At 42.0% G+C, this 26,681-nt stretch overlaps 1 protein-coding gene across 3 annotated transcripts in view; it reads right to left on the bottom strand.

The window, feature by feature from the left end:
* Nucleotides 1–648: 648 nt before the first annotated feature.
* The window catches only part of NOS2 (nitric oxide synthase 2), a 206,535-nt gene continuing 180,502 nt past the window's right edge, over nt 649–26,681 (bottom strand). For all 3 annotated transcript variants that reach the window (XM_069615011.1, XM_069615013.1, XM_069615012.1), the window contains 4 exons: nt 23,078–23,199; nt 17,702–17,850; nt 8,899–9,093; nt 649–2,802 (listed from right to left, as the gene is read on the bottom strand). In XM_069615011.1, coding sequence (XP_069471112.1) covers nt 2,734–2,802; nt 8,899–9,093; nt 17,702–17,850; nt 23,078–23,199 — 535 coding nt within the window. In that variant the 3' untranslated portion in view covers nt 649–2,733. The remainder of the gene's footprint in view (nt 2,803–8,898; nt 9,094–17,701; nt 17,851–23,077; nt 23,200–26,681) is intronic.

The raw sequence follows: 26,681 nt of genomic DNA, 5'->3' as shown, positions 1-26,681 counted from the left end.
GTTGGGAAATGGCACAATAGAAGGCTACAAAAGAATGAAAGGATGCATGGAGAGTTTGTAAGGAGCTGCATGCTGAAAGCATTACATATGATAATAGAACTTTGATCAGAACATGCCTTCATAAAGATCTGCTTGTGATCTGGGCGCATCACTCTGTTGGAAATCTTTCACAGTGCTGGGTATTTGAGGCCTGAATGTTTGTTAACATTGTTTGTGATGCCATGCTGGCTGGCACAGATATCAAAAGCATGTATGGCCCATGGTAGCAGGCAGTGTAAACTGCAGACTCCGGCCTCAGGTGTCTATTAGCAGCTCAATTTATAATAGTCATGTAATGAACAACCCTTCAGCTTGAAGGTTTCTTTAGATGGGACATTTTTTATTAGGGCCAACACAAATTCATACCTATAAATGTAAGATGCAATTAATTGCAAAAGCCAAAACTATTGCTTTGGCAATGCTTGTTTTTATTCTAAACCTCCTGACAATGAGCAAACATTTTTGAACGCAGAACGCTATAAAGTGAACATCCTTTTGATAATCGTTATTACTGCTAGGTCAGGTAAGTTAACTTCTTTTGCCATGCGACACAACATATGTTTGATACTTGCTACTTTCTCCACAGGAAGATAGGAGCACACATAGAAACACATTTACTTATACAGTTTATTAATGTATACAAAGTATTTATTAACAAGCGCTCATGATACAATTAAATCCTTCAACTACACATACAGGAATACTTATTTCAGCCGTGGATAATGTTACTTTCATGCTGAGTTACGTTACCGGAAATGTTCCATTTTTGAAACTGACAGGTTCCACTGGGACTCATTGTAAACAGGGAGGCCATTTTGCAATATGTCCGTATCATCTTAATTCCATAAACATCCCATTTTATGGTCACAAGAACAGTTGCACATTGTTATCCACCTCTGTCCCGTTATCTGGAGCACAACAGTCTCTGTGATCTTGTGATAGGTCCGAAATGAGGTATGGCTCACACAATATACTGTTATGAGCTGTGCATTTGACTGTATAATGCTTGTAATGCTTAACTGGTACTGCTGTTCTTTTAGAAAGTGCTTTTCACCTTTCAGGATTCATTATGTTGTGAGCTGTCTGTACAACATCACATTAAAAAACAGTACCAATAAACCATTTGGATGCCTATCCTTCTCACAAAATGATATGAAAGTAAACTCCACAATCTGAAGTCGTCAAGAGATGTGGACATGCCTGCATCCATGAGAACCAGCTCTGAAAGCCTGTCCATTCATCAGCTCCCAACAAACCGAAGCAAGGCAAGTTGAAGAAGTACTGGGCCTGCCAGTATCCCTATCTTACTGCCTCACCACAACATGGAAATGTACAGCGAAAAACATAAAACTGCTACCTAATAACACATATAGATATTTAACAAACATAAATAGCTCAGTCTCTCTAGCCAGGCAAATATCTCCAGTTCATTATTTCAACATAAATGCTAGGCTGAGATTTGAAGGAATTGGTAATATGGGAACAATACAGCATTACTTTAATCGAGTCTCCAGGCGATGATTTAGCTAAATTCAGTAGTGTCATTTGAATCAAGATTTTCCTAGTCCAGCAATATTATAATACATATCTGGTTGACATTTCCTCAAGAGGTGGAACTGTATTATACATAAGATGCAAGATACGTACAATCAAACATGTATAAATAATACAATTGAAGTATGTAAATATTGATGTATAACATTTATAGATTGACCTAGTGCTTGGAAATACAACCTTTATGTTCTTATGGAAATATTTGGCTGTGGAAAGTTCATTGATTGCTTAAAAATAACGTTGTCAGAAGTCTGTCAAACAACTTAAAATGATGCTTTGAAAAGAAGAGACTTCGACTCAAAGGTTGTTTTGTGGTCATTAATGCAAAGGAGAGGTGACTGCTTTTCTATGATTCCTCCGAAAACGGAGCTCTCTCATTGGCACAAGGGATAAGGAAGACCCTGCAATAGTGGAGGGATGCAGGATGTCAGCTACTGCCCAAGTCTCTCTGATTATAATATGATAACGAGTGGAATACATTGTAGGGCAATTCATTATATTAAGTTCATTTTCTTTGTCAAGGAAGAGTAAGAAAATAAATTCTACTCTTCATGTACACAAAAAATACTGACAATACAATTGTAGGTTAATGCCCTATAGACAAAGCATGGAAAATGTGCTGTGGGACACATCACAGGACTGTCAGTTGTAATGTATCTTTCCGTATATGAGAAAACAGTGGTGGCCCAAGAAAAACCAAACAATAGAAAAAAACGAAGTAATAGTGCAAATCTACCATATATTCATATATTATTTAACACCTGTACAAATATTCTTTTGAAAATATTGCAAATCTGGATTCCAGTAATCAGGCATCCATTTAAATAAATAATTTTGTTCTGTAACACTACAGTACATTTTGCATGTTTTCTTTACATTTGTCTTTCTTTTATAGTTTCTCTTGGTAAAATAATATGATAAACTCACAATAAATATTCTGAATACAAGGAGAATTATCGAATTGTTGCCCCCCTTGATCAGTTGCATTTATATATTTATATATTTACACATATGTACATAAAAAAATAGATTTGTAATAAAAAGAGGAATTCCAAAATGTCTATGTACACATAGAAGTAATGAACAAGTGTCCTTGAACGCCTTTCAGCAGCATGTCCAATTTGGCATTGTTTATGGATCCTACTGTGTGATCCTTTCATCAGACCTATACGCCGCTCCAAAAATGTCTTCATGATACCGCACCTGACTCTGCAAAGCAAAAGAACAGATTGTTTTGACCAGTGCTCAAGACCTTTTTTAACCTCTGAAATACAGGGATATGATTATGAGACCCAATGCGAATATACTAGTTTTTCTTGTTATTACTAAAATGTTTCTCCTTTTTTCCTATCCGACTTTTTCCAATTTCTACTCTCTACTTCAAACTCAAAGGGCAGCATCATTGTATTTGGGCAAACCATTACAACGAATGTTTCATAGATAAAAACAAATATCAACATGTTATGGTAAACATCTTATTTTTCATAATAAGTCAACAAATAATTATGCAGTCACTCTTTTCATGAGGCATTGTTACACGGTGTCATTTTAGCACCATTCTCTTTACCATGACCTTTAAAAAAAAATACAACAAGACTCCATGGCAGATGTTAGAGGCTGTGCCAGCAATGGTGTCAATCATGTGCGCCGTATAACCAATAAACCTTAGCCAGGTTCCTTTCTAGCATGAAAGTAAGGAACGAGGGTCCAACAGTGAGGGTCCAGCAGTGAGGCATGCACATTGTCCAGCTCTGGCAAGACTCATCAGGTTGTGAAGTCCATTCACACATTACACTGTTAGTGGTTTACATGCCTGCAGAAGGAGTTAGGGTTTGGTGTGGCAAGTCAGGGTGGAAACATGTACTACTTTTAGAGCATGCCAGGGGTTGGGAATGTGGAAAGGTGGAGATAGGAGTTTCCAACCGGAGCACAACACTTTTTGTGAAGTACAAAATACAGATGAGGGAATCACAATTTAAGTGCAACATGTCTATCATGTTTAAAGTTGAATATATCAACTTGAATCACGAATTTCATTGTGGGAGGAACAGCAAATATTCCAGGCCCAACAAAAAAATAACACCAGCAGCCATTGACGAATATTTGTTTGATCACTTCTTACTAATAGACTTTTCAGGACAGACACCAGATCTCCAACCTTGTTGGAACCTTTTTAAGGCTGGCAATGGAAACCATGTCCACCATAGGAGGACACAGCTCCATTGTTAGTACAGTTGAATGAAGATAGATGGCTCGTGAAAGTCCACTTGGTTTGATTGGTAGGGCAGCATCCTAATGAGAATTCAGAATACCTTTGATTAAAACATCCCAGCGTCGGGTATTGGTAATGGGCCTGTGTGTATCTCGTTGTTTTACAGACAGGAATTACTTTAAAAAAAACTCAATATAGGGTGTGGAGAGTAGGAGTTAAAAGGGGTGGGGACGGGCTTGGGGTAGGGGTACAAGTATAGGGAATGGAGGGGATTGGGGAGACCCCCAATTAAAAAAAAGAAAATTGTTCGAGTTTTTTGGAAGGAATTACTTCGAAGTAAATTAATTCGAAGTAATTCCTGTCAGTAAAATGACATGGAACCAACCTGTGGTATGTACCTGCAGTTAAAGTCTTACCCTTATGCAGCCATAAAAGTGGCAATGCTAACATTTTTCACAATGAAAATTAAATCTGCTCTTAATAGTTCTAAAGAGCTTCTCTCAGCGGTAAAGTCCTTTTCCTATTCATCGCATTTCCTTCCTGCGGTTCCGTCCTCCCAGTCACGCTGTGATGCCATGGAACATTTTTTCCACACAAAAATGTTGAAATTTCATCAAGGAATGTAGTTGGATCAGAGTGCCACCTGAGCAAGAATGCGACAAGCAGTTTCGGAGTCTACCACCGAATGGTCTAGTGTCTAAGTGTTTTTGGAAGATGATCTTTCAGCTGCTATGCGCCTGAAATCAACATCTCCCTCTGATGCTATTCCTATTGGCATTCTGAAAAACATTCTACCTGGCTTAATTCTTCATATCACACAAGCAGTGAATGTGTCCTGTCAATCAAGGGTTATTCCTTCTATGCTAAAACAGGCTACAGTGATCCCACTTAAAAAAAAAAACACTAGAGGAATCTGACCTGTCTACTTTCCATCCAATCTCCTTGCTTCCTTTCTCTATGAAGCTTCTTGAATCTTTGGTCTCTCTTCTTCACTCTTACTTTATTGAATCTTCTGCTAGACTCAATCCCTTTCAGTCGGGATTTAAGCCAGGCATGGGCACCGAGAGTGTCCTAGCCTCTGTGATGGACAAACGTATCCGCCTAGTTGATGGGGGTGGCACTGGGCCCCTAACCCTGATTGATTTATCAGCAGCATTTGACACTGTGGACCATGCCTTCCTTCTTGCACGCCTGTCCCTGGCGCACCTCTCGGGACCCGTGCTGGATTGGTTTACATCTTTCTTGGGAAATAGGAGCCAAACTCTTTCTCTAGATCCATTCTACGCTGTCTCAGTTCCTCTGTCATGCAGTGTTCCTCAAGGTTCGGCCTTATCCCACTGTTATTTAATTTGTACATCCAGCCATTGGTTGCACTGTTACGCTCCCTTCTGTTTCAGATGCGACTCCTTTGTGGACGGCACACAAATTCTGGCCAGATTAGATCATCCCACCTGAGAGCTGGCCTGAATGCCATTAGGGAGTCGATGGGCCTCAATTGGCTTAAACAAAATGGGGACAAGACTGAGGTCCTTATAGTGGGCACCCCATCTTCTTCTCACAACATTGCTCCCTGGTCTTCTTCCTTCTGGCCGGCCTCATTTGGCGCAACACCTGTCCCAGTGTCAGTTGTGAAGAATCTGGGAGTCTACCTTCCCTCTTTTCTGTCCATGGTACCTCAGGTCAGCACTGTCTGCAAGGCTGGTCACTTTACCTTGAAGCTCCTATGTAAAATCCTCCCATTTCTTCCAGTTCACCTCCATCCTATAGTTGTGTCCTCTCTGGTTGCGAGTCCGCTCGAATACTGTAATGCACTTTATCTTGCACAATCGAAGGGCCTTATCCGTCGACTCCAACTGTTGTAGAATTTAGCAGCTAGAGTGGCTACAGCTACTCCCTATGGGGCACACATTAGTCCAGTTCTTAGAGCTCTTCACTGGCTTCCAGTGGAGAAAAGGACTGCTTTTAAATCACGTTGCTTGGTTCACCGTGCCTATTATGGAGGCGGTGCTAGCTTTCTTAAGCAGAAGTTTGTCCCTGATGTCCCTGCTAGGTCCTTGCACTCAGAGAATAACTGCCTCTTAGTGGTGCCCAAAGTTCGTTTGAGTAGAGTTGGAGGTCGTGCTTTCTCAGTAGTGGTAAGCAAACTGTGGAATTCTATTCCTGTTGATCTTAGGCGTTCGCCTAATCATCTTCTCTTTTGTTGCCTTCTCAAAACTTGGTTGTTTTAACTCATAGTTTGGTTGCTTATTGTTTTTGCCAGTGTTGTCCTCACTCCAAGATACCTATGATGAACGTGCGCGTTATAAATTCATATAATAATAATTTGCATTTATAAAGCGCTACACACCCTCAGGCATCTGTGCGCTGCTTATTATTACCCACAGTGTGTGGTGCTCATTTATGAACCTTGGAAGGGTGAAAGGCTGGGTTTAGCCCTGCTGGTATTCAAACCTGCATTGGCAGGCTGTGCAGGGAAGTCAAAGCGACTGCTCTACTCGCTGTGCTATCTGACCGACTGATGCAAAACATATATATAACATAACGTAACCCTTAGCTTCAGATATGTTGCCCATGACTGAGAAGTCCATCTGTGCTGGCAGCCCATCGCACGCCACGTTTGCTGTGACAGTACCTCCATCCATTCTTCCAGGCTTCACAGTGTATATGTGTGTGTATGGGTGTGTGTTCTCTTTGTATACTAAATGATCTCCGCACCTATCAATTCTCTGTTCCCCTTGGTGACTGTGGCTCCTGCATGTTCTGATTTATATATTATACATGATCAGTGTTCTCTACAACACCCATGTCATAGGGTGGTTTCACCTTACCTTTTCCAATTATAGCAAATTATAACTCTGGAGTAAAATACAAGTACCTGCAGTGCCGTTTGGCTTACTGCTTCCTATTTTTCTACATCTTTCAATGCAGAGTGATATGTGTTATAACTAATTGTGGTCTACTTCATTGCAATGTAAACTTATGTTTAAGGTACACGTGTTTTTTTGGTGCTGGCCTGCTCGCAAATAGCTCCAATGCCCTACCTAGACAATTTCTTCCTGATCCAAATACCTGGATAAAAAGCAAAGTCTTTAATTTCTTCCTAAAGCGATTTAGTGACAAAGCGTTACGAAATGATAAAGGCAAAACATTCCACGGATTTAGTTTCTTTGTAGAAAAGGCTGGGACAGCTTTCCATGCAAAGCAGAGCAAGGAATCACCAATCAAATAAGGCTTAGATCTGTGACATTGAGAGAAAGCATACATTTTTAATCTACAAGATGTAAATGGAGGAGCCAATGAAGAGAGACAGCTTTAAGTAATGCAAAGCATCTAATCCCATCAAGGCAAGCATTGTACTCCCTATTCTAAATTAGTATCCAGCGAGGGCCAACAAAGCTCATTGGCCCTTGCCCGGTCGTCTTACCACAGCTGCCTCTCTCTCCATGTTCCTCGCTGATTGTTCTGCTCTGGGAGTGGCTACCATGGAAAGGGAGATAGTATCTTCTCCCTTTCCATGGCAGCCATCTTATTTGTTTACTTAATTTTTTACTCTTTTCAATGGCCACCATGGAAAGGGAGAACAGACTTCGTTTCCCCTTGCATGGTGGCCATTTTTTTCTTTTTTCATTTGCGAAACGCCAGAGCATCTCGCAACTGAAGAAAGTTGAAGTACCCAGGTCCAAAAGGCAGGCGTACCCATGGCAATAAGCCCCTTCCCGGGGCGGCATTACCGCGTCTGGTAATGCCCCCCCCCATTCGGGGCTTGTTGCTTAATTAATACAATTCTGCGTTTATCATTTGGAAAGTCGAATTTCATGATTGATGGGCCCAAGTGCTAACATATGTCACCAATATGACCATAGGTGTCCACTGTAGTTAAGCCTGGAAGTAGCCATCGTTGGTCACTGCATAGATTATCCCCCACCCTAGTGTACCCCTAGAAAGGAAGTGTAGTTTAGGCACTTGTGTGGTCTCGGATGGGCTCCTGCCCTAGCTTGCTCTCTACAAACCACCATCAGAGGACTTAGCAGACTCCAGAATCGCTTGGTTTTCATGCTGGTAGGCCTTAGGGACTGCGGACACCCTGTATTGGTTCTATGTAGGTTATTGTATAGAATTTAAAATAACATGTCCGGTCCATCAAGTGCTCTACAAGGGGCATCTGGTATTTCGTGAAACAAGGTATTCCAGTGCAAAACATTTGGAACCGTGAGAAATTCTAGCTCCATGCTACTTGCAAGTTCCAAATCCAGATAAGTCCACTATGGTGGCAGGTACATCTCATTGGTAGCATTGTTGGTGGAGCACTGTTTATGAGCATTAAGACTATCCAAGTTGAATTTAAATGATGGAAAGAGTTTAAAACGTAACCCAAACTCTTCCCTCTATGAATGTATTTTGGGCTACCAGTCTGCCACTGATATCTTCGACATTATCAGCACTAAGAAGCTGTTGGGTCCTGTTTGTCTTCCTTGCTGGCACAGATATCACGCTGATCTTTGTGGGGTGAATGTGCAGCACCAGAGAATGTTGAGGAGTGCTTTTGAATGTTTCATGTGCACGTCAGATGGGGATTGGGCCGGTATGAATGAAGTGACCCTTGGTGTCTCCAATTTTATATGTAACTGAAAGGTTTAAAGCATAACTGAAGTTATAACGTCGGAATAAAGCCTTTCATGATTTGTAACCTGGCCTCCTATGTCATCTGTTACATCCTTAGAACAGAAGCCTTCTAGGTGGGTGAGTGACTTTAGCGTTATTTTCAGCAGGGTTTTTGTTGTTACATTGAAGCACAATGTGCTTTGCTGAATGTCAAGATATAGTGCTTTATTAGAAAGGATGCTCTTAGAAGTACAGCCTTTCTTCGATTAAATGAACACGGTGGCAATTGTGACCTCCAAGTCAAGGTCACCGTTTTTAATTAATTTTGCTATTTCTATCTTATAATAGTGTTTGGATTGCTAATGATAGAATAACTGTACGTTTCTCTTTCAGGAGGCAAAACAGACTTTCCATGTCGCACGATGCATGTGGCCCTTTCAAAATCACACTTTGTCAATCGAGACCCTGTGTACGATTTGAATGCTCATTACCTTTAATTTTGTGAAGTAGTCTTCAACTTCCTCCTCGGTTAGCTTCAGTTTCTGACTGATAATGTCCTTCAAGGCTTTAGCAACCTCCCTTGCCATCCGTACATCTCCACAAATATATAGGTGACCCTGTTCCTCGTGCACGATTCGGTAGACTTCCATCCCAAGCTGATTTCTCAAAATATCCTGAACATAAGTCTGAAAGAAAAATAATGACAGTTAATGTTGCATTTGAGATACAGAGGTAGATGTGGGCAGAGTTGCCACCCGATTGAATTTGTTGGAATGTGCTTTTGGGCAGTTCTGTTTGAAGTAAACATCCAAGGTTATATTCCATTGGATTACGTTACATTGGAGTGCCATGTTCTCCCACATATGTGGCAAGAGGACTGGATCCATTTCTTTTAAGAATCTAACTTTAGGTCACACCTTCCTGCCTTGAAACAATATTGTCGTGTTGGACAAATCACTGCACCCCTCCTTGTTCTCATATCCCAATTCCACAAAAGCAGACATGAGCGCAGTTGCAGGGAAAGCATATCATATATATTTTATTATTATTGTTTTAAAGGCCTGGTGGCCCAACAGTCATCAAAGCGCTGGGATACAATGCAGTGGGAGATGGATGTGGTTTAAAGGTAGAAGTTACTCGAGTAAAAGTCATCAGGTCGTCATTGTGATGGATGTCTTCTTGGTGGGTGTCCCAGAGTTTTGCCACCAGCGCCAGGAAAGGGTAATGGCTTTGACACATTTAAAGCATGTGATGGTGAAGGAATATCTGTTCCTTGATAAGAGATACCAGCATGGTTGCACCATTTGATACTGACCGATGCAAGGTTTAGGTGACTAGTGTGAGCGATTACTAGGGAGTGGCTTTCACAGGAATCCAATGAGATGTTCAATTGAGATGTTCTCTCCTGGGCGTGTTAGCCAAATTGTTACTAATGTGTTTGATAGCACTGGTAGACACTGCAATGTGTGTTTATGTGCATCCAGGAAGAGGGTATTTCAATAAACGATAATTGTGTTGTCTATTATGGCATGTGTTATGAAAGCACAGTTAGCTTTGGAGAGAAGGAGCCTGCACTGTCATATTTATATGTGTTTATTTATTTATATACAGCAGGATCAATGCTCTTTGGATCACAACAGAACATACAATAGATAAGAAAGCAGATTTGATGGGAAGCAATGAGCTTGTTACAATGGGGTGAGTTGGAGGGACATTCTGACCAGATTGTGGAGGGGAGTAAATGGAACAGTCACCGGCGACAATATATAAGTGGACATTCATAGATTAATGACAACCAACATTGGACATTTGTAGGTAGGCAGTACATACAGCTGTGCTCGGGATGTGACCATGATGGGTCAAATGCTCCAGTGATGGCAAGTTAGAGGCGAGGGAAAAATGTCAGTTAGCATGAAGATGAGAGAGAGTTTAAGAAGGTAACTCAGAGGGGAGGAGGTAGGCGTTTAGTTTGGTTTTGAACAAAACCATGTGAACTGTTTATCTGTTGTCCGAGGGAAGAGAATTCCGTGCAGGTTGAGCAAGGACATAGAAAGAGCAGAAGCAAGAGGAAGCCCACGGACAGTGTGGCGCCACACGGGGATCGTCAAGGATGCAGAGCAGGGATTACAAGAAGGCTTGTAGAGTTGGATTGAGGATAGATACAATGGTGCCTTACCATGGTTAGATTTGTGAACCAGAAGAAGAAATGTACATTTGGCCCTATTTTGCATCATTAGTCATCCAGCCTGGTGAGGGTTTGATAGGATATGGCATTTATAACGCGCCTATACACAAGTGTTTCAAGGCGCGACGCGGCAAGGGAAGGGAGAGGGTGAAGAGGAAAAGTGCAGAGGGGGGAGGGGACAGTGCAATACATGGGGTAACAAAATAAATAAAACAATAAGAGATGTAGGGCCATCTGGTCTCGAGTACAAGGGTAAGTGCAGACATCAGGTGTCAAGTGCTGGTGGGGGACTGTAGGGATAGAGAAAACAGTCCCCAAATGTGGGGGTTGCTAGGGAGACAGTGCAGGTGTGTAACTGGTGGGGAGGGGACCTGGGCCCGAGATCAGAGGGTGGCCAGGTAACCAGTACAGTTTCAGCCAGGAATTCAGCAGGGGAGAGGAGGAGAGAAAGCAGAAGCAAAGAGGAAGGCTTTGAGGTGCTTCCAGAACCGGAGATGGTTCTACTCAAGTTTCAGGGACATAGGGAGGAAGGGAAGCTGTTCCAGAGGGAGGTCCTAGCCGAAGAAAGAGATCTACCACCAACTCATTGCTTGGGGAAGCGACTGACCCTGCGGGAGTTGGAGGCGGATGAGCGAAGAGCTTGAGAAGGAAGATATTTAGGAAGAGAGAGTTAAAGGTGTTGAGGTCCCAGGCCCCACGAGGAAGTAGGTGTGAAGTGAAGGAGTTCCAAGAGAGTCCTGGTTGCAAAGATAATGATTTTGTCGAGAGGACAGAAAGCATAGTTGGGGAGACCAAAGAGGATGCTGGGAGAGTAGTTCAGTTTAGGGAAGACAAGAGTGATTAAGAGATGCTTGGCAGTGTTGAAAGGAAGGAGGTGGCTGATTTTACTATAATTTTGGAGGCTGAGGTGAGATGCTGTTCCATTTTTGGAGATGAAAGTAGAGAAGGGTCATAGATGACGCAGAGGTTTCTAGCTAAAGAAGAGCAGCGGAGAGTGTCAAGTGGGAACTCAGGCAGAGTAAGAGATGATAGAGAGCTTTTTGCAGGGAAGAGGAACGTGCAAAGCCATCCATTATTTAGTGGCTTAAAGACAGTTGGACATTTTGATAGAGTGATCAGAGGAGAGTTCAGGAAAAGAGAAGAAGATTTGGATGTTGTCCTCAAACAGTTGGTACGAGAACACAAAGAAGGAGATTAGTGCCTTAAGAGCAGAGTTGTAGAGAGTAACGAAGATCGGACCTAAGACAGAGCCTTGTGGCACACCAACAGTTAGAGGAGTGAGTTGAGAGGTGTTGTTGCTCCAGGAGACAGAGAATTGGTGAGGTGCAAGGTAGGATTCAATTCAGGCAAGGGCCTGATCGTGAATCCTAAGAGTTCAAAGTGATCAACAGTGTCAAAGGCAGCAGACAGGTGAAGGAGAATTAGGATAACTTGGAGTACTTAGCAGAGGCGATGGAAGTTGGACACGTTCATAAGAGCAGTTTCTGTGCAGTGACAGGAGCAGAAACCTGCCTGTAGGGGGTCTCGAAGGTTGTGGAAAGTTAAGTAATTGGTAAGACAGTTGAACACAACCCTTTTGACAGGGTTCAAGTCCTAAAATTAAAGTGGGGGTACTCATCAACAAACGCAATCGGATGTGACGTTGTCAGAAATTAGCATATCAAGGTGAAATATGCGTATTTCATTAAATTGCCTTTTCATAACCACCCAAATTGAACAGGACGAATGGCATTTGCCTTTCATAAAATCAACACACACACAAAACCAAGACAGGATATTTTCTAAAATCAACACACACACAAAACCAAGACAGGATATTTTCTTCTAATAGTGATTTTGAAAACGTTAAAATGTGTGCATGTTTTAAACTCCAAGAACCAATGCAAATGTTTGGATGGGATATTTCACCTTTAGTTGTTTGTTATTTCTGATCAGGTTATATAGTGCAGTGGTGAAGTGTCCGGCCTACAAACCTGACTACTGTGGTTTGATCCCTAAGGTCTTCATAAATTCAAAGAGCACATCCATGTTTCTCTTTTAGCTGGGGGGGGGACTGAGTGCACCCTCTGAATAAAGTGGGGGGACTCCATCCCCCTGTGTCTACCCTCAACTTGAGCCTTGCTTTTTGAGCACTTTATAGTAGTGCTGAAGGACAGACACAGAGCCAATGTTAGTCGGTAGGTTTGGGTCAGCCCCTTGCTTTTTTAGAAGAGGGTTGACCAAGGCTGTTTTGAAAACAGAGGGCAAGCAAATAGATTTGAAGGACAGGTGAAGAGTTCAGCGAGGTGAGAGGCCACTAAAGGGGCAACAAGCTTAACTATCTGAGCAGCAAGAGGGTCTGATGGGGCACAAGAGGGGTTAGCACTTCATCAGTATTAATGTGATTAAAGTGGGAGATAGAGGCAGAGGATGATGGAGAAGTAGGCAGCATGTAAAATGTAGGAGGATGGAGTGTGTGATAGGTCAGGAGAAAGTCCCTAATTTTGGAAATGTTTGCAGAAAGGTATTCAGCTCTGTCATTAGCTGTGAGAGTGGAGTTGATAACCATAGACTAGACTAGAGGAGTGAGGAGTGAGTTTAAGGTGCCCTGTAGCCAGCGAGGATCGTTGGAGTGAGAGTCAATGAGGGTTAGATAGGATTCCCTTTTTTGCTCTATCAAGAGTGGTCTTCAGAGAGTTCAGGGCATAGAGGTAGAGTTGCAGATCCTCATGCAAGTGGGAAGGACACAATTTGCACAGCAGCCAACGCATGTCTTTGTGGAGAGAGCATAGGAATGGGGTGATCCATGGTTGAGGGTGCTGAGACTTAGGGGTGAAAGTAAGCAGTTGCAAGTGAGAAGAGAATGAGTCATATAGTTGGGATTGGAAGCTGGAGAAGCCAGTGTTGTTGGACGAGGCATTAGGTGTGAATGAAGAGAGTTAGAACTGTAGGTCAGAGAGAAAAGGGGCAATGGCAGAACGTTTAAATGTACTGTTAGAACTAGGTGAAGCAAGTTGTGAGGAAAGGTCAGAGGGTGGAAAGGAGATGGTGGTGGAAACAATTGACTAACCAGATATGAATTAGATACGGATGGTGTGACAGTAGTATTAACATGACATTGAAGTTAGCTGAGCTAACAATGGTATTAGCATATCTAATCATAGATGGTAAACCGTGACTCCTAAGGATCTGGCTGTTTGTGTGTCCGAGATAGTCACCCTGATGGTAATCATACACTGCTTTAGCCTGACCGTTTTTGTAATCAGTAGCAGAAGTTCTGTTTTAGAGGATTTTCAGCTCACGCAGCTTTCCTGCATCCATGGTTCAATAATGTCAAATACCAGTTTAAAAGTATAGTGGGTTATCCTCTGGTGTACCTCCGAACCTCAAAATAGTTTGAGGGTTGACAGGGTAATTGAGACAATAGATAACTTTAAGAAGCATGTCCTGCATGATGTTGGTGTAAATATTGTAAAGAAACAGTGACAGGATCTCTGTGGAATGCCAGAGTGAATTATGGATATGGTTGAATTAAAGGTGACTGTTTTAAGCCTGGATATTCTTCCACTTGGCAACATGTAGTCCATTTCTTGGTTTCATTTGATATTCCCACCTTCTTTGTTCTAGAAGGTAGGGTAAGGCGATCCATAGTGTTGACGCTGCTGACAGATCTATTAGCATCAGAACAGCTGTTGCGTCATTGTCACGTAACTGAATTAAGCTCTTGCTGACATTCATCAAAGCTGATTTTATGCCGCTGATGGATCTAAATCCTGACTGATCTTCCCCCTCAGTTTATTTCCTTCCATAAGGACTTGTATCTCAATGGTTACTGCTTTATTTAATATCTTGGGGAGTAAAGAGCAGATGGGCAATATTTCTGTTGGTGTTACATGTGGTTGCGTCTAAGTAAGGTCTTTTTTCAGGAGCATGGTGACACAAGCATGCGTAAGGGCAGCTGGGATTAGGCAGTCTACTTGGCATACTCTTTCACAACTGTCATCGGACAGGCATATTCTGCACTGATATTGATGTCCAGATTTGATAATCATGTCCCTGGTGACTTTTATAGAGACTGGCCAAAGGTAGAACAGTTTGGTTGGATATATGCTGGCAGTGGCTCTGTAGCGGTGGAAAGTGTCCTTTGAGTTGGCCGGCAATGTTTTCACATAACTAGGGGAGATATTATTTCTAAAGGATTTTTACACTTCGTTGCACCTCAGGACACATGTTGTATGTTATTAGGTTTAGCTGGTGGTTGTTACAGAGTTTCAAACTGCATATGTGTTGTGTTATCTGCTGTAGCAATGCGATTGGCACTGTAGAGTTTTTCTTTTGATTCCATAGTAGCTCTCTCATAATGTTGCCTGGTTGTTTTTTTTAAGTCTGTCAGGATATTTTTAGCCGTAATAAAGCATGTTTTTTGCATCGACACTCTCAGAATGGGATGCGTAGGAAGGGGAATATATTTTCGAGTGGTTCCTGCTGTATGCCTTGCCTGCATTGGCACCGACTCTGCGTCATCAGCAGTAACAGAATCAGTGAAAGGGCACCCAGTGATTTCAGTGCTAAATACTCATCACACACATTGTTCTGCATAGAAAAAGCACTGCAACGAAATTCACATACAATATATATTGGTATACCAAGGTACATGTAGTATGTTTAGAACATTCTTTATTTGTGGTGGTGGTAAATGGGGTCTGCAATGTTTTCCCTTTGCTTGTTTCTGCTGCAATGAATTAAAAAATAGTACAGTTTTTCAAATTAAACATTCTGAACTGAAACAAATGAGTTGTAAAAGCACATCAGTGAAGAACATGGGTGAACTAAGTGCACGTGAGAAAAAATAACTGTTAGAAACGTGTTTTATGCTGGCCTTCAAATAAGGCAGTGATCATTGACACAAACCTGAGAAGCCCTCAGCAGAAACACTATTTCTATTTAATCCATCCCAAAGAGGCAGCTACTTAGCGTCATGTTTTCTTGGATTGGATTTTATTTATAAGCGCAATGTTCGCTCTGAGGCATCTTGGCGCTCGCCGTGGGACAGTGAAAGAAAAAAAGTCTAAAAGAGGAGCGTTTTTAGAGCTTTACGAAACTTGTGGTGAGCAGAGATAGGTCTAAGCGAGAGAGGGAGAGAGTTCCAAAGAATAGCAGCAGCCACTGAAAAGGAGCAGCCGCCAAAACGCTATACATAACGGAAGGGACGGTCAGCAGACAGGCATTAGCCGGTTCGGGATATAAGGGAGAAATGTATCTATAAGATATTCTGCCCCCTGGCCATTGAAGGCCCGGTGGACCAAGCAAAATGCCTTGAACTGGATACGTTTAGTCACTGGTAGCCAATGAAGTTTGCAGAGGAGAGGGGAGATATGGCAGCCGAGTGGAGGTCACCAGCCGGGCTGCAGAGTTCTGAAGAACTTGCAAGCGATGGAGAACATATGCAGGCTGGCCAAGATACAAGGCATTACAATAGTCCAACGACTATGTGACCAAGGCTGAAATAACAGAGGCCAGGAGGTGAGCTGGAATGAAAGGAGTGACCTGTCCCAGGAGCCCAAGCTGAAAATCGCCCCATTGACAGAATGAGCTTACCTGCGGCTCCATGGACATGGAAGACATGAGTTTAACCCCCAAGTCCTTGACTGTGGAGACTGGTTGAGGGAAGGGGCCCAAGGAGGCCGGCCAGAAGGCAGGTGTCCAGAGAGAAGACCTCAGTCTTATCTTCGTTCAATTTAACGGAGGGAGGATGGCTCAGCGGCAACTTGTTTGCCTTGGAAGCAAGACGACATGGAGCAACACTGGTTCAATCCCCAGGTCCACGCTTAGAAACCTCTGGGTATTAAGTACGTTATAAATAACCTATCATATCATCATAAACCAATTTTCAAGTATCCACTCCCCTACGGCCTACAGACAGGCACGAAATCTGGCAGTTGACTCCGGACTGGAAAAGATCCAAGCGAACCACGATTTGCATATCAGTGTATGATTAGCAGAGGAGGCTGTGGGAGACTATCAACCTGGTCAGAAGCTGAACAGATATTAAATATGACCGGGCGAAATGGCGGACCCTTGAGGAACACCACAGGTGAGGGCCATTGTTTGTTGTATTCCTAGATGGCCATTTTTGTGTGCAGAGAAACATCTGTCTGATGAAGCAGGGGCTGGGATCTCTGGCCCCTGGTCAGAGGGTATTGTCTAGTGGTAGTGGCGACACAGTATGTGGGTACTAGTGTAGCACAAAGGGGTCACTAGGTGGCTTTCCGAGTGGCTTTCCGAGTAGGGAACTGTATGCCAATGCCTGAGACCTATAAGAGGCCTTCCATTCTGCCTCTTCCTTGTCTTTGATTTGAGAGGAAGAGGGGACGTTTCAAAGGTTCAATATTTTAGGTACAAGGCTGGGATGTTTGCTTTGAGGCTTTAATCTTCTTACTTTACTTCTAAACACACTTGGTCTACCTCCTTCTGGGCCCTGTACAACCATCCACTAAAGCCAAGCCACTTAAATTATTTTTAAAGTGTATATCGCCCTTTTAGCCATGTTCCCTATGAATCTCCCGGTGTCCTCCCCAAGCTATCATTCTCCTGTATCTGCCAGTCACTCTTGAACCGAGGATCAGCATATACCCCATGTTTGATCCTGAGTCTCCCAGTAGATCTCAACTCTTTGGAATGAGTGAGTTGATCCTGTGTCTCCCTTTTCGCAGTGCAGTTTGGTGCACACGAAAGTCAATAGAAAGGTGTATGTCGCTTAATACTGGGTGTTAGCCTGATTCTGAGCACTGCCATTTGTGGCAGGATGGGGGAAATGGGACACCTATAGAGAGAGACTTCGATTACACAATAAATGAAATAGTGAAGGTGGGATTAAAAGACCATGCACTTGCATTCATTGAGAATTCGGCCACTAGACAACATCTCCTCCTGAAACATATGGGGTACACAAAAGTAACGTCGGTCATTGAGATGCATGCAACATAGAGACTTTCCCTGCCACACACAGTGCAAATCATTTCTTGCAATGTGAGCGTTCATTGCGCATTCCCAGGCCTTTGGATTCCTCTCCCTGCCCCCTGCAGTCCCCATGCCCCTGGATTACGAAAGCAAAAAGCGGCCAATCTTACTTTGGGTTTTCCAGGTTCCCTCGAATACGCTGTGTAGACTGCTTGCAGGATGCCCTTTCTTCTCAGCTCTTCCGTTTCGTCTTTATAGAGGTGATCCAACGCTGACTGGCGGCAACCAAACAACAGAACCATTCCTCTGGCCTTGACGCCTGCCATGGGAAGGGAAAAGAGAGCTTCTTCAGGAAAGCAGATTCACAGTGAAAATGTTTAGTACAAAGCCATGCAGCAATGATTACACATGTACATGGGCAGGGCCGTAAATCAGCCAGAGAATCCTCTTGACTGGCATTACTATTAATATCAATGTTTGTATAGTTTTAGCATAAGGTCACTTTTACTTCTACGTTATCAAAGAAACATGACCATTTGGAACGACGGTTGGCTTATATCTCTTGTGACCTGCTCCAGCACCAGTGTGTGTCTGTGTTTGTAGTTTTTACAGGAGTCATGTGTCTCGGTCCATGGATGTCAATAGTTGTGCGGACTGTATGCAGGGTTTATTTATTTTATTGTTCATTTATAATGCGCTAAATACCAGGAAGTGGTTTCTAAGCACAGGATTGGGATTCAAACCTGTGCTGTGCCGTGTTGTCTTGCAGCCAAGAAAAACGCGTTGCCTCTGAGCTATCCTTCCTCAGCAACGGAAAACCTCTTTAACAGTAAATCATGTAGAAACATCTAACATGAATGAAAGATTGAACAGCTCCTTCATTTCACTTAGTGCAAAGGAACAATGAATACAGTGTATGACCTGACATGCGTCCTGAGCTTGCTGGGCCTGTAGGTCCAAGCCACACCTCACTGGTGACGACCAATGAGGCCGAAACATGTCTGGGGTTGCTTGTTCCCTCTCATGCAGAAGAGATGTGACTTAGCATTTCGGACTGGACCACCCCTTTTAGGATGGGATCAATTTGCATATGGTCTTTCTCCTCTCTAATGGCTGGGAAGGTGATATTACTGCACTTTGATGGTCGAACAGATTTATTTTGGTCGTTTTGGTGTCACTTTCAAAATGCTGTAAAATCATGTTGGGTCCCGACCCTCGCTGTGTCCTCTGTTTTTAAGGTATTCGGGCGGTTTCACCGCTAAGTCCTGCATTCACGCCCCTCCCCCTCCTGTCCCACACCCCACTTTCCCGTTACACACTCACCCCACTCATTACATTTTAACTCACACCCCCACCCATTCCCACTACATACATTCACACACCTCTCCGTCATATGCATGTATACACACATGGACAAACCCAAACACTTACCTTACTTCCATGACATCCCTCCCTGGACAGCGCTTTTCAGCCCCTGCGTGCACTCGCGTGCGTCTCAGGGAGCAGCTGTCATTCCCAAAATGGCCGTACACCGAGAGGAGGACAGCGTCGACAGAGCAAGGTTAGTGCAGCTGGGGGGGTGAAGGGGGTGAGTGAGATGGAGTTTGCGGTGGGTGAGAGGGGTTTTAGGATCGATTTAGAAAGACCGAATTATCGATTTTATTCGGTCTTTCTAAACCGATCTTTTTTTTAGTTTGGCCTGAAAAAAGAGATAGCTTTTCACTTAAAACCGGACAAGGATGTCATTGAGGGCTTCTCAGAGTAGTTGCCAGTGGTTAGGATTGATTTCTAACCTTCCAGCCATATGCCTTCAGTTTTACAATGTTAGTTTTAACCACAAAAAATGGTTGGCTTATATGCAAAGTGCATGTGGTGGTGAAAGGAAGTGGATGCTGAAATCTTTCACCTCACGGTTGGAGAAAACATGTTATCAGCTGCCTTCTATCTGATTGCATAGTGCACATGTTGCACTTGCCAGGCCATCCATGTGGTTACATCTCCACCTTCTTTTGTCTTCTAACCTACAGAGTAAGTTGTGGAAACGTCTTAGTCTTCCGTTAACCACAGTGGGCCTCATTACAAGTTTGGCGGTAGCCTTGCCGGTAAAACTGGCAGGCTGCCTCCAAACCTGCGAATATTTCTGGCCCCTGGCAATGGGGAAATACAGGGACATTACAACCCTGGCGGTCCCTGTATTTCCCCATTTCGAGGGGCGGGAAACTTTTATTCCCCATTCCCATTTGAGCCCGATAGGGGTCAATGGGAATGTGGAGGTCGGATGCATCCGACATACTCTGCTCACGGTTGCCGTTCCGCCCGCCAGGTCCGCCACTTGCATAATAACCTGCTCATCACAATTTTCAATGGGATGCAATATATAACTGAGTGGTTAGTGGGTTTTGCCTTTGCGGCTTTAAAGTGTCTAATTATTACTCACAATTGGAGGGCAACATGATGGCCATCCGACTCATCCTGATGGGGAGTAAGATATGTAATACTTCTCAGGCAGCATTCAAATCCGATCATAGGCAAAAAAAGCTAATATTTATGATTATCACGTAGCTAAGCATAAAGGGACTTTGCTGCACAGTATTAGAAGTATTGCTAAGGGTATCAATTTGAGCAAGCAGACCAAATCAGATCTTAGAAGCAACCAGAAAACTAAATACAAAAACTGGCTCTGGCATAGGTATTCCATATACACAGCACAATGGCAATTAATGTACCACACCCTTAAGAAAAAGAACATTAAAGAATTCTGCATGATAAAAGAAATTCATAACCACGAGAATAAGCATTAAATGAACCCTATGTCTGCTGCTCAATGTAGATGATTGGTGCATGGACAATATAGTTCACTGACGGTTTATCCAATAGGGTAATTAAAGGTAATCCTGTGTTATGGGCCAGAATTTTGAAAGATCTTTTTGATAAGGCCATCGTAACTAATTGCATACCGACCTCCTGGAAAAAGTCCCATGTAGTGCCCATTTTAAAAAAAGGTTTATGTACAGACCCAGCCAGTTATGGGCTTCTAGCCAAGCTGGATGCACCAGGAAAAGTATTTTGTGATCTTCTGCTGAAAGATATTAGGAAATAGGCGGATAATAATAAATTACTACTGTATTACCAAACAGGCTTCCACCCTGGCTTTAATACATCTTACAATCCTTGGACACTCCAATTCTTGATCAAGGTGTCTTACAAAAACATGAATTCATGACTATACATAGCCTTTGTGGATTTCACTGCAGCGTTTGATACCATCAATAGAGAGCTCCTGTGTAAACAAAATAATGAACTGGGATTCCCTGTTCCTTGGCTAGACTTGATCAAACAATGATACAGTGATACTATGATGTGTATTAGACTCAACAACATGGGTGAAATTTCAAATCCAGTTCATATCAACACTGGTGCGTGTTGGCACTCTTGCTTTTTGATTTGCATTTAGCAGAGTTCGCCAATGCTCTTGGTACCATGAGTAATTGTCCACCTAAAACCTAAAGCATGCATATCCACTGGCTTGGTTATGCGGGCTACCTAGTCATTGCTGATTGCACAGCAATAGGGCTCCAAAGATCATTAGGGGACTTTGTGGAATACTCAAGAACTAGTTATATGCAGATAAACCAGACTAAAGCAAAAATGATGAAGAGATAAGATAATCTGATAAATATGTATGGGGGATCAACTGAAACAAACAATGTTATTGAGAGCATCGTCTATCTTGATGTGATAGCAATCATCGATCGCTTAAAAACTATGTCACATCCATGGTTAAAAATAGATTTTAATGTATTAAGTCATTTATACGAAAAGCAGGTGGTTCATCAGTACAGGGAATTATAACATTATATAATACCTGCTTTATTGTCCGTATACTGTAAAGCATGGAAATATATTTAGTCAAGCACAAAACACTTGTGTAGGGGCATGATATAAATAAACTATCCTATATCATATCATGTCACATTAGCTGGCTCAAGATTATTGAAGGTAACTTGTGGAGAAGTACCCTTGGTCTACGCAAAGGAGTCCCAATAGAGGCCATTCGTTTGGAGTTGGGAATTATATCTTTACTGACTCTATATAAAATCAAGCATAGCCTGCTACTAATTAAAATGTTTAACATGTTCGCAAAATGCACTATTGACCATTATTAGCAATAATATCAAAGCCAAGAAATTCCAAGATACATGGCTAATGCATGAATTTGCTAATCCCTGCACTGCCCTTCTTGACGAGATTGATGGGAGAGGGGACCTGTCGGTGAATTATTGGCAGGAAAAAAGGAGATTACAGATAAAGCTTATAAATGGGACTGTATCGAAAACAATCATTTATCTAAACTTAATTATAGAGAATATTCTCTTCAAATATTTCCCTGCGTTGAGCCGGATAATTATCTTGTTTGTACAGTTGACGGGCAGCTGTGAAGATTTAGTCTCGGTTTGCATTTTAATTTGTTGCCATAGTTGATGATTACTGGTGTCTGGAGTAACATGCCCATACATAATCGAAGTTGTCGATTGTGTAATAAGGCATTTTTATAACTTGACATCTATTGACTCAATGGTCTGCATTGTCCAGTTACTATCATGAATGCTACAGGAACGCGGTAATTAAATGAATATCCTTGAATCTGCAGAAACATGGTATTACATAATTTCTGGTAGATATATTATCTTTTCTAAAACAATCTGTGAACTGTGGAAAGTCCTATCTAAGTTTCTATCACTAGAACAAATTGGCTAAAGCTGCATTTTTAACTGACTTAACAAAGGTATTGAATTATGTACTAACAGGAAACGTTTATTGACTTTGGAGTATATGTTTTTCAAGTAATGACTGTGAATCTAATTAATTGATTGCATATATATATATTTTTGTGTCTATGGTGCAGAAGGCTAAATTGTTATTAGCAATATAACAACTACTAATAATAAAAAAATCAAAGGGCAATGACTATTTATCACATTCTTCATGATGAATACAACCTGAATTGGCCATAAACTCCTGTTGAAAATAATGGACAATTTATCATTGATTATAGCCTGCTACTGAACACAATGGATTTGGAGATATTTACCAGTCCACTACTGCCTATCGAATACAGTAGTTAATGTTAGTTTTATTACAGTCTCCTATTACGCAAATTGTTTGGAAGGATGGTTATTGCAGTAGCCTATCAAACAAAACAGATTATAGAAAACCGGAGACTTACTATTGAATTTAATGGAATTTGGGATATTTATCACAGTATCCCATTGAATGAAATATATGTTGTGGGAGATTTTCCATGGTTTTCTGATTCAAAGAAAAGGATTAAGGAATATTTATCACAGCCTCCTTTAGAGTGTGCAATCTCCTATCCAACGCTGTTTCCATTGCCATATAAAAGCTATTGTAGTACAACACATTTCACTTGATTAAGAAATAAAATGTCTTGTGTTACAATCGTAGGTGTGAGTTCCCAGGGCATTCATAATCACTTAATAGAAGGTAATTGCTGGATCAGATTAGCAGTTGGCTGAGTGCTGTACCTTTCTTTTGTAAATCAAAGAGGCGTTGCTGCCAGAAACTCCTGAATGGCGATATTCCGGTTCCTGGGCCAATCAACAAGCAAGGTCTGGATGGGTTTTCTGGTAGTAGAAAATTGCTACAACTGAACAAAAAGGAATATCGTTTATTCAATGGCTGCATACATTTATTTATGTATAAAGATAAACACACAAAATATAGAATTTAACATTACTGCTTGAGGATGGCGTCTCAAGGAAGTGACGTGAAACAAGTTAATCTTTGAAAACATCCATAAAAAACTGATAATAACTGGAGATTATGATAGACCTTAATCTGTGAGTGCAATGGAAGCAGCAAATGGTGCTCTTTTTCTACACCTCCCACCTCAGAGAAGCAATTTCTTTTCAACTAGATATCGATATTAAACAAATAGTTAACTAATTCGGAAGCAAGTAAACCCCACATATAAAAGTTCTAAAAACATAACTATTCATAATAAAAGGAATATGTGCATGAATGTTTCTTTAAAATATATTTTTTATTTATTTACTAGAATTCTTGTTCAGTGCTGCCCTCCTCCACCCCTCACCCCTCACTCCCTCAGGGGATTCTGGAGTGCCTTTACAAGGTACAAAGGTGGAATAGTGGGCAGAAGAAATAGAAGCTACAAAATGTTGTTAGGATAGAAAGATCAGGATAGAGACGTAGTAGCAGCGGAAGCAGAGGGGTGGGCTTATGTGTGAAGACACAGGCATATGAAGAGGTAGGGTGTTCCATGCCTTAGGTGCCCAATGGGTAAATGACTGTTTTTGTGTGCATGTTAGTTTGCAGAGTGGAATGTGTAAGAGATGCTGGCTTGCTTGTTTGTGTTTGTTTTGGTGATGGGTTTGAGTTTGTACTAAGGGTAAGATGAATTTGTTGTGGATGGCTTTGAAAACAAAGCAGAGTCCTTTGAGAGCAATTCTTTAGGGTACAGGTAGCATGGGGAGCTGGGCTTTTTGTATGGCTTTCTGGGGGGTCAAGGGTGCTGCTGGGGAGTCCAGCATTACAGTAGTCCGGCCCGGAGGGACCCGGTGCGGACGTCATCAGGTGGAACAATGTGTCTAATATTAAATACGAGGTGTAGTTGTAGATTGCATGTTTTAGTGACAGCAGCTACGAGGTGTTGAAGGTGGGTGTTTATGGTGAAGCCAAGGGATTTGACAGGTTTGGAGAGGGGTATGTGTGGGTTGTCTGTAGCGAGTTATTTGATTCAGGCAGTGAGTATGGGTTTGTGTCTGGGACAGGCAGATAAGGAGGTATTATGGTTTGGAGCGGTTGCTCTTGATGAAGTGGGTCTCCATCCAGATGGCTAGGGTGGAAAGACAATTTTTGAGGATGTGGAGTTGTGAGTGGGATGAGATTTAGAAGTATATTTGTGTGTCGTCTGGGTATTGATTGAAATGGACATTGTGTTTGCTAAGGGCCTGTGCAAGGGATTCAACATGTAGGTAGAAGAGAAGTGTAGGCAGGGAGGAACCTTGAAGGACTCCGTATTTGAACGAGGTGGGGGTCAGATCGAATAAAGGTGGCATGGAAACAAAGTTAGTCCTGTTAGTTAGTTAGTCCTGTTAGTATGGAATGAGGTGAACCACTTGAGGACAGTGCCTGAGAGTTTCATCATGTGGGATTGGATGTTGAGTAGAATGGTGTGGAGAAAATATACATTCATCAATCCTAAAATATATTTTTGCAAGATAAATATGTTTTGCTTTGTGGGTTCATCATTGCTTTGAAATCATCCTCAATTTGCATTAGCTGTCTACTGAATCACAGAATCTCAATGAGCGCATCAGAAAGTGTCATCTGTGTTACTCTGGTCATGTAGAATTGCAGGGACAATTCTGTTGTAATTGTGCTGTGCATATTGTATAGATATGTAATCCTTGAGTGGAAGTCAATAGTAAGAAGGTAGCATATGGAAGATTTAGGAAGTTAAAGATGCATGCATACTCTGAGCTCCTAAGGTAAACCACGCAATTGCCCAACATTTTCACAAACTGTCATATGAAGGAGGGACAACTCTGTTTCAGAGTGTTTTCAATTGGAATGATACATTTGCCTTCCCAAATAAGCTTGTATTTACATAGACTACGATACCATTCCAGTAATAGTATGAACTGTATTTGTTATGGTTATGATGTTTGTTTGGATATACTAATTGACGATCTGAAAGGAGCAGAGGAGTGAAATCAGGCTTTAAGGAAAAAGTGAGTTATATTGCATTGCATAAGGGGGAGTTATAGAAAGCAGTAAGTACACATTGCTAGTTTGCCCTGTTTTGGAATTTTGTGTCGGGTTTGGGAATCAGACTGGAGACAGAAAAGATGCGGGCAACTACTGTAATGGGATGTTTTAAACCCCAATTTACGAAAAAATAGGTCCTGGAAATAATTAATTTGTCCAGTTGTGGGAAGTGGTCAATAAATACGGTTCCCAGACCCTCTCCAACGTTTGCCGAATTGCAATTCCCAGGCAGAAAAATATTTCCTTCGAAGATCTTGCTTTTTATATAAAAACGGTGTGCACTGTCATGTCTTTGCTTGCTTTCAGTGCCCTTGAAATTGGGATGCACAATTTTCTGCACAATGACAAGGGAATTCATGTCTATGAACTGGGCCATCGAAATGCTCCCAGTTCATATACATGAATTCTCCTTGTCATTGTGCTGAAAAACTCATAGAAAGAGGAAAGTTCCTATCGCAGCCACTCCCTCCCTACTTGACGGGGTGGGCCATACTAAACGTTTCTTTCTGATGTGTTCTGACACTTAGTAGATCATCATCTGGGCTGAAATTGAATAATACCACTTTTGATAGCGATGGAATTAATAGCAGACACGAGGCGTTTATTAATATTGTGTTTTAGCAGGCGGGCAATCTCCCATGTTCCCATGCTTTGCTAAAGTATAATGACATCTTTAAAACGAGGAAGCAGCGATGCTTGGCTGCCGTAGGTCCTTTAAACAACCTAACTTGAAATTGTCTATTCTGCTTGAACACTGCACCAGAACGGCTTGGCTTAGTTGTAGTTTTTTTTTAACAGAATTTGTTTAGAAATTCTTCAAACTCAAATGATGCAGTCATATTCTCTTATCAGGGCCTGAACAATTGCAATATCAGATTTCCCCCACTAGACCGCATCCCCACCCAAACTTCCCCAAGTGCTTGAGCGCTTTGAAACACTTGCCTGTGTATAGGCGCTATATAAATAAACAATAATAATAATAGTAATTTAGCATTTATATAACGCTACGAACCCTCAGGTACCCGAGCGCTACTTATTATTACCCATAGTGTGTGGTGCTCATTTATCGACCTTGGAAGGATGAAAGGCTGAGTTTAGCCCTGCCGGTATTCGAACCTGCATCAGCAGGCTCTGCACAGATGTCAAAGCAAGCGCTCTACTTGCTGTGCTATCGGACCAGATGGTCGTCATGCACAACTACTAATTAAGGAATTGTGGCAGATGTCAGTTGTAGTAGCACTGGTCGTTGATTACGGCAGTTCAAGCAGGTTCAGTGCTCTCAAACTAACAGTGCATGTGAGTCCTCTAAAGTCCTTCTTCATGTATTCTAGGAAGGGG

This window comes from Ambystoma mexicanum, chromosome 9 (genome assembly GCF_040938575.1).
Source record: "Ambystoma mexicanum isolate Mex_15411 chromosome 9, UKY_AmexF1_1, whole genome shotgun sequence".
Classification (NCBI taxonomy): Eukaryota; Metazoa; Chordata; class Amphibia; order Caudata; family Ambystomatidae; genus Ambystoma; species Ambystoma mexicanum.
This window is presented reverse-complemented; position numbering and strand designations above follow the sequence as displayed.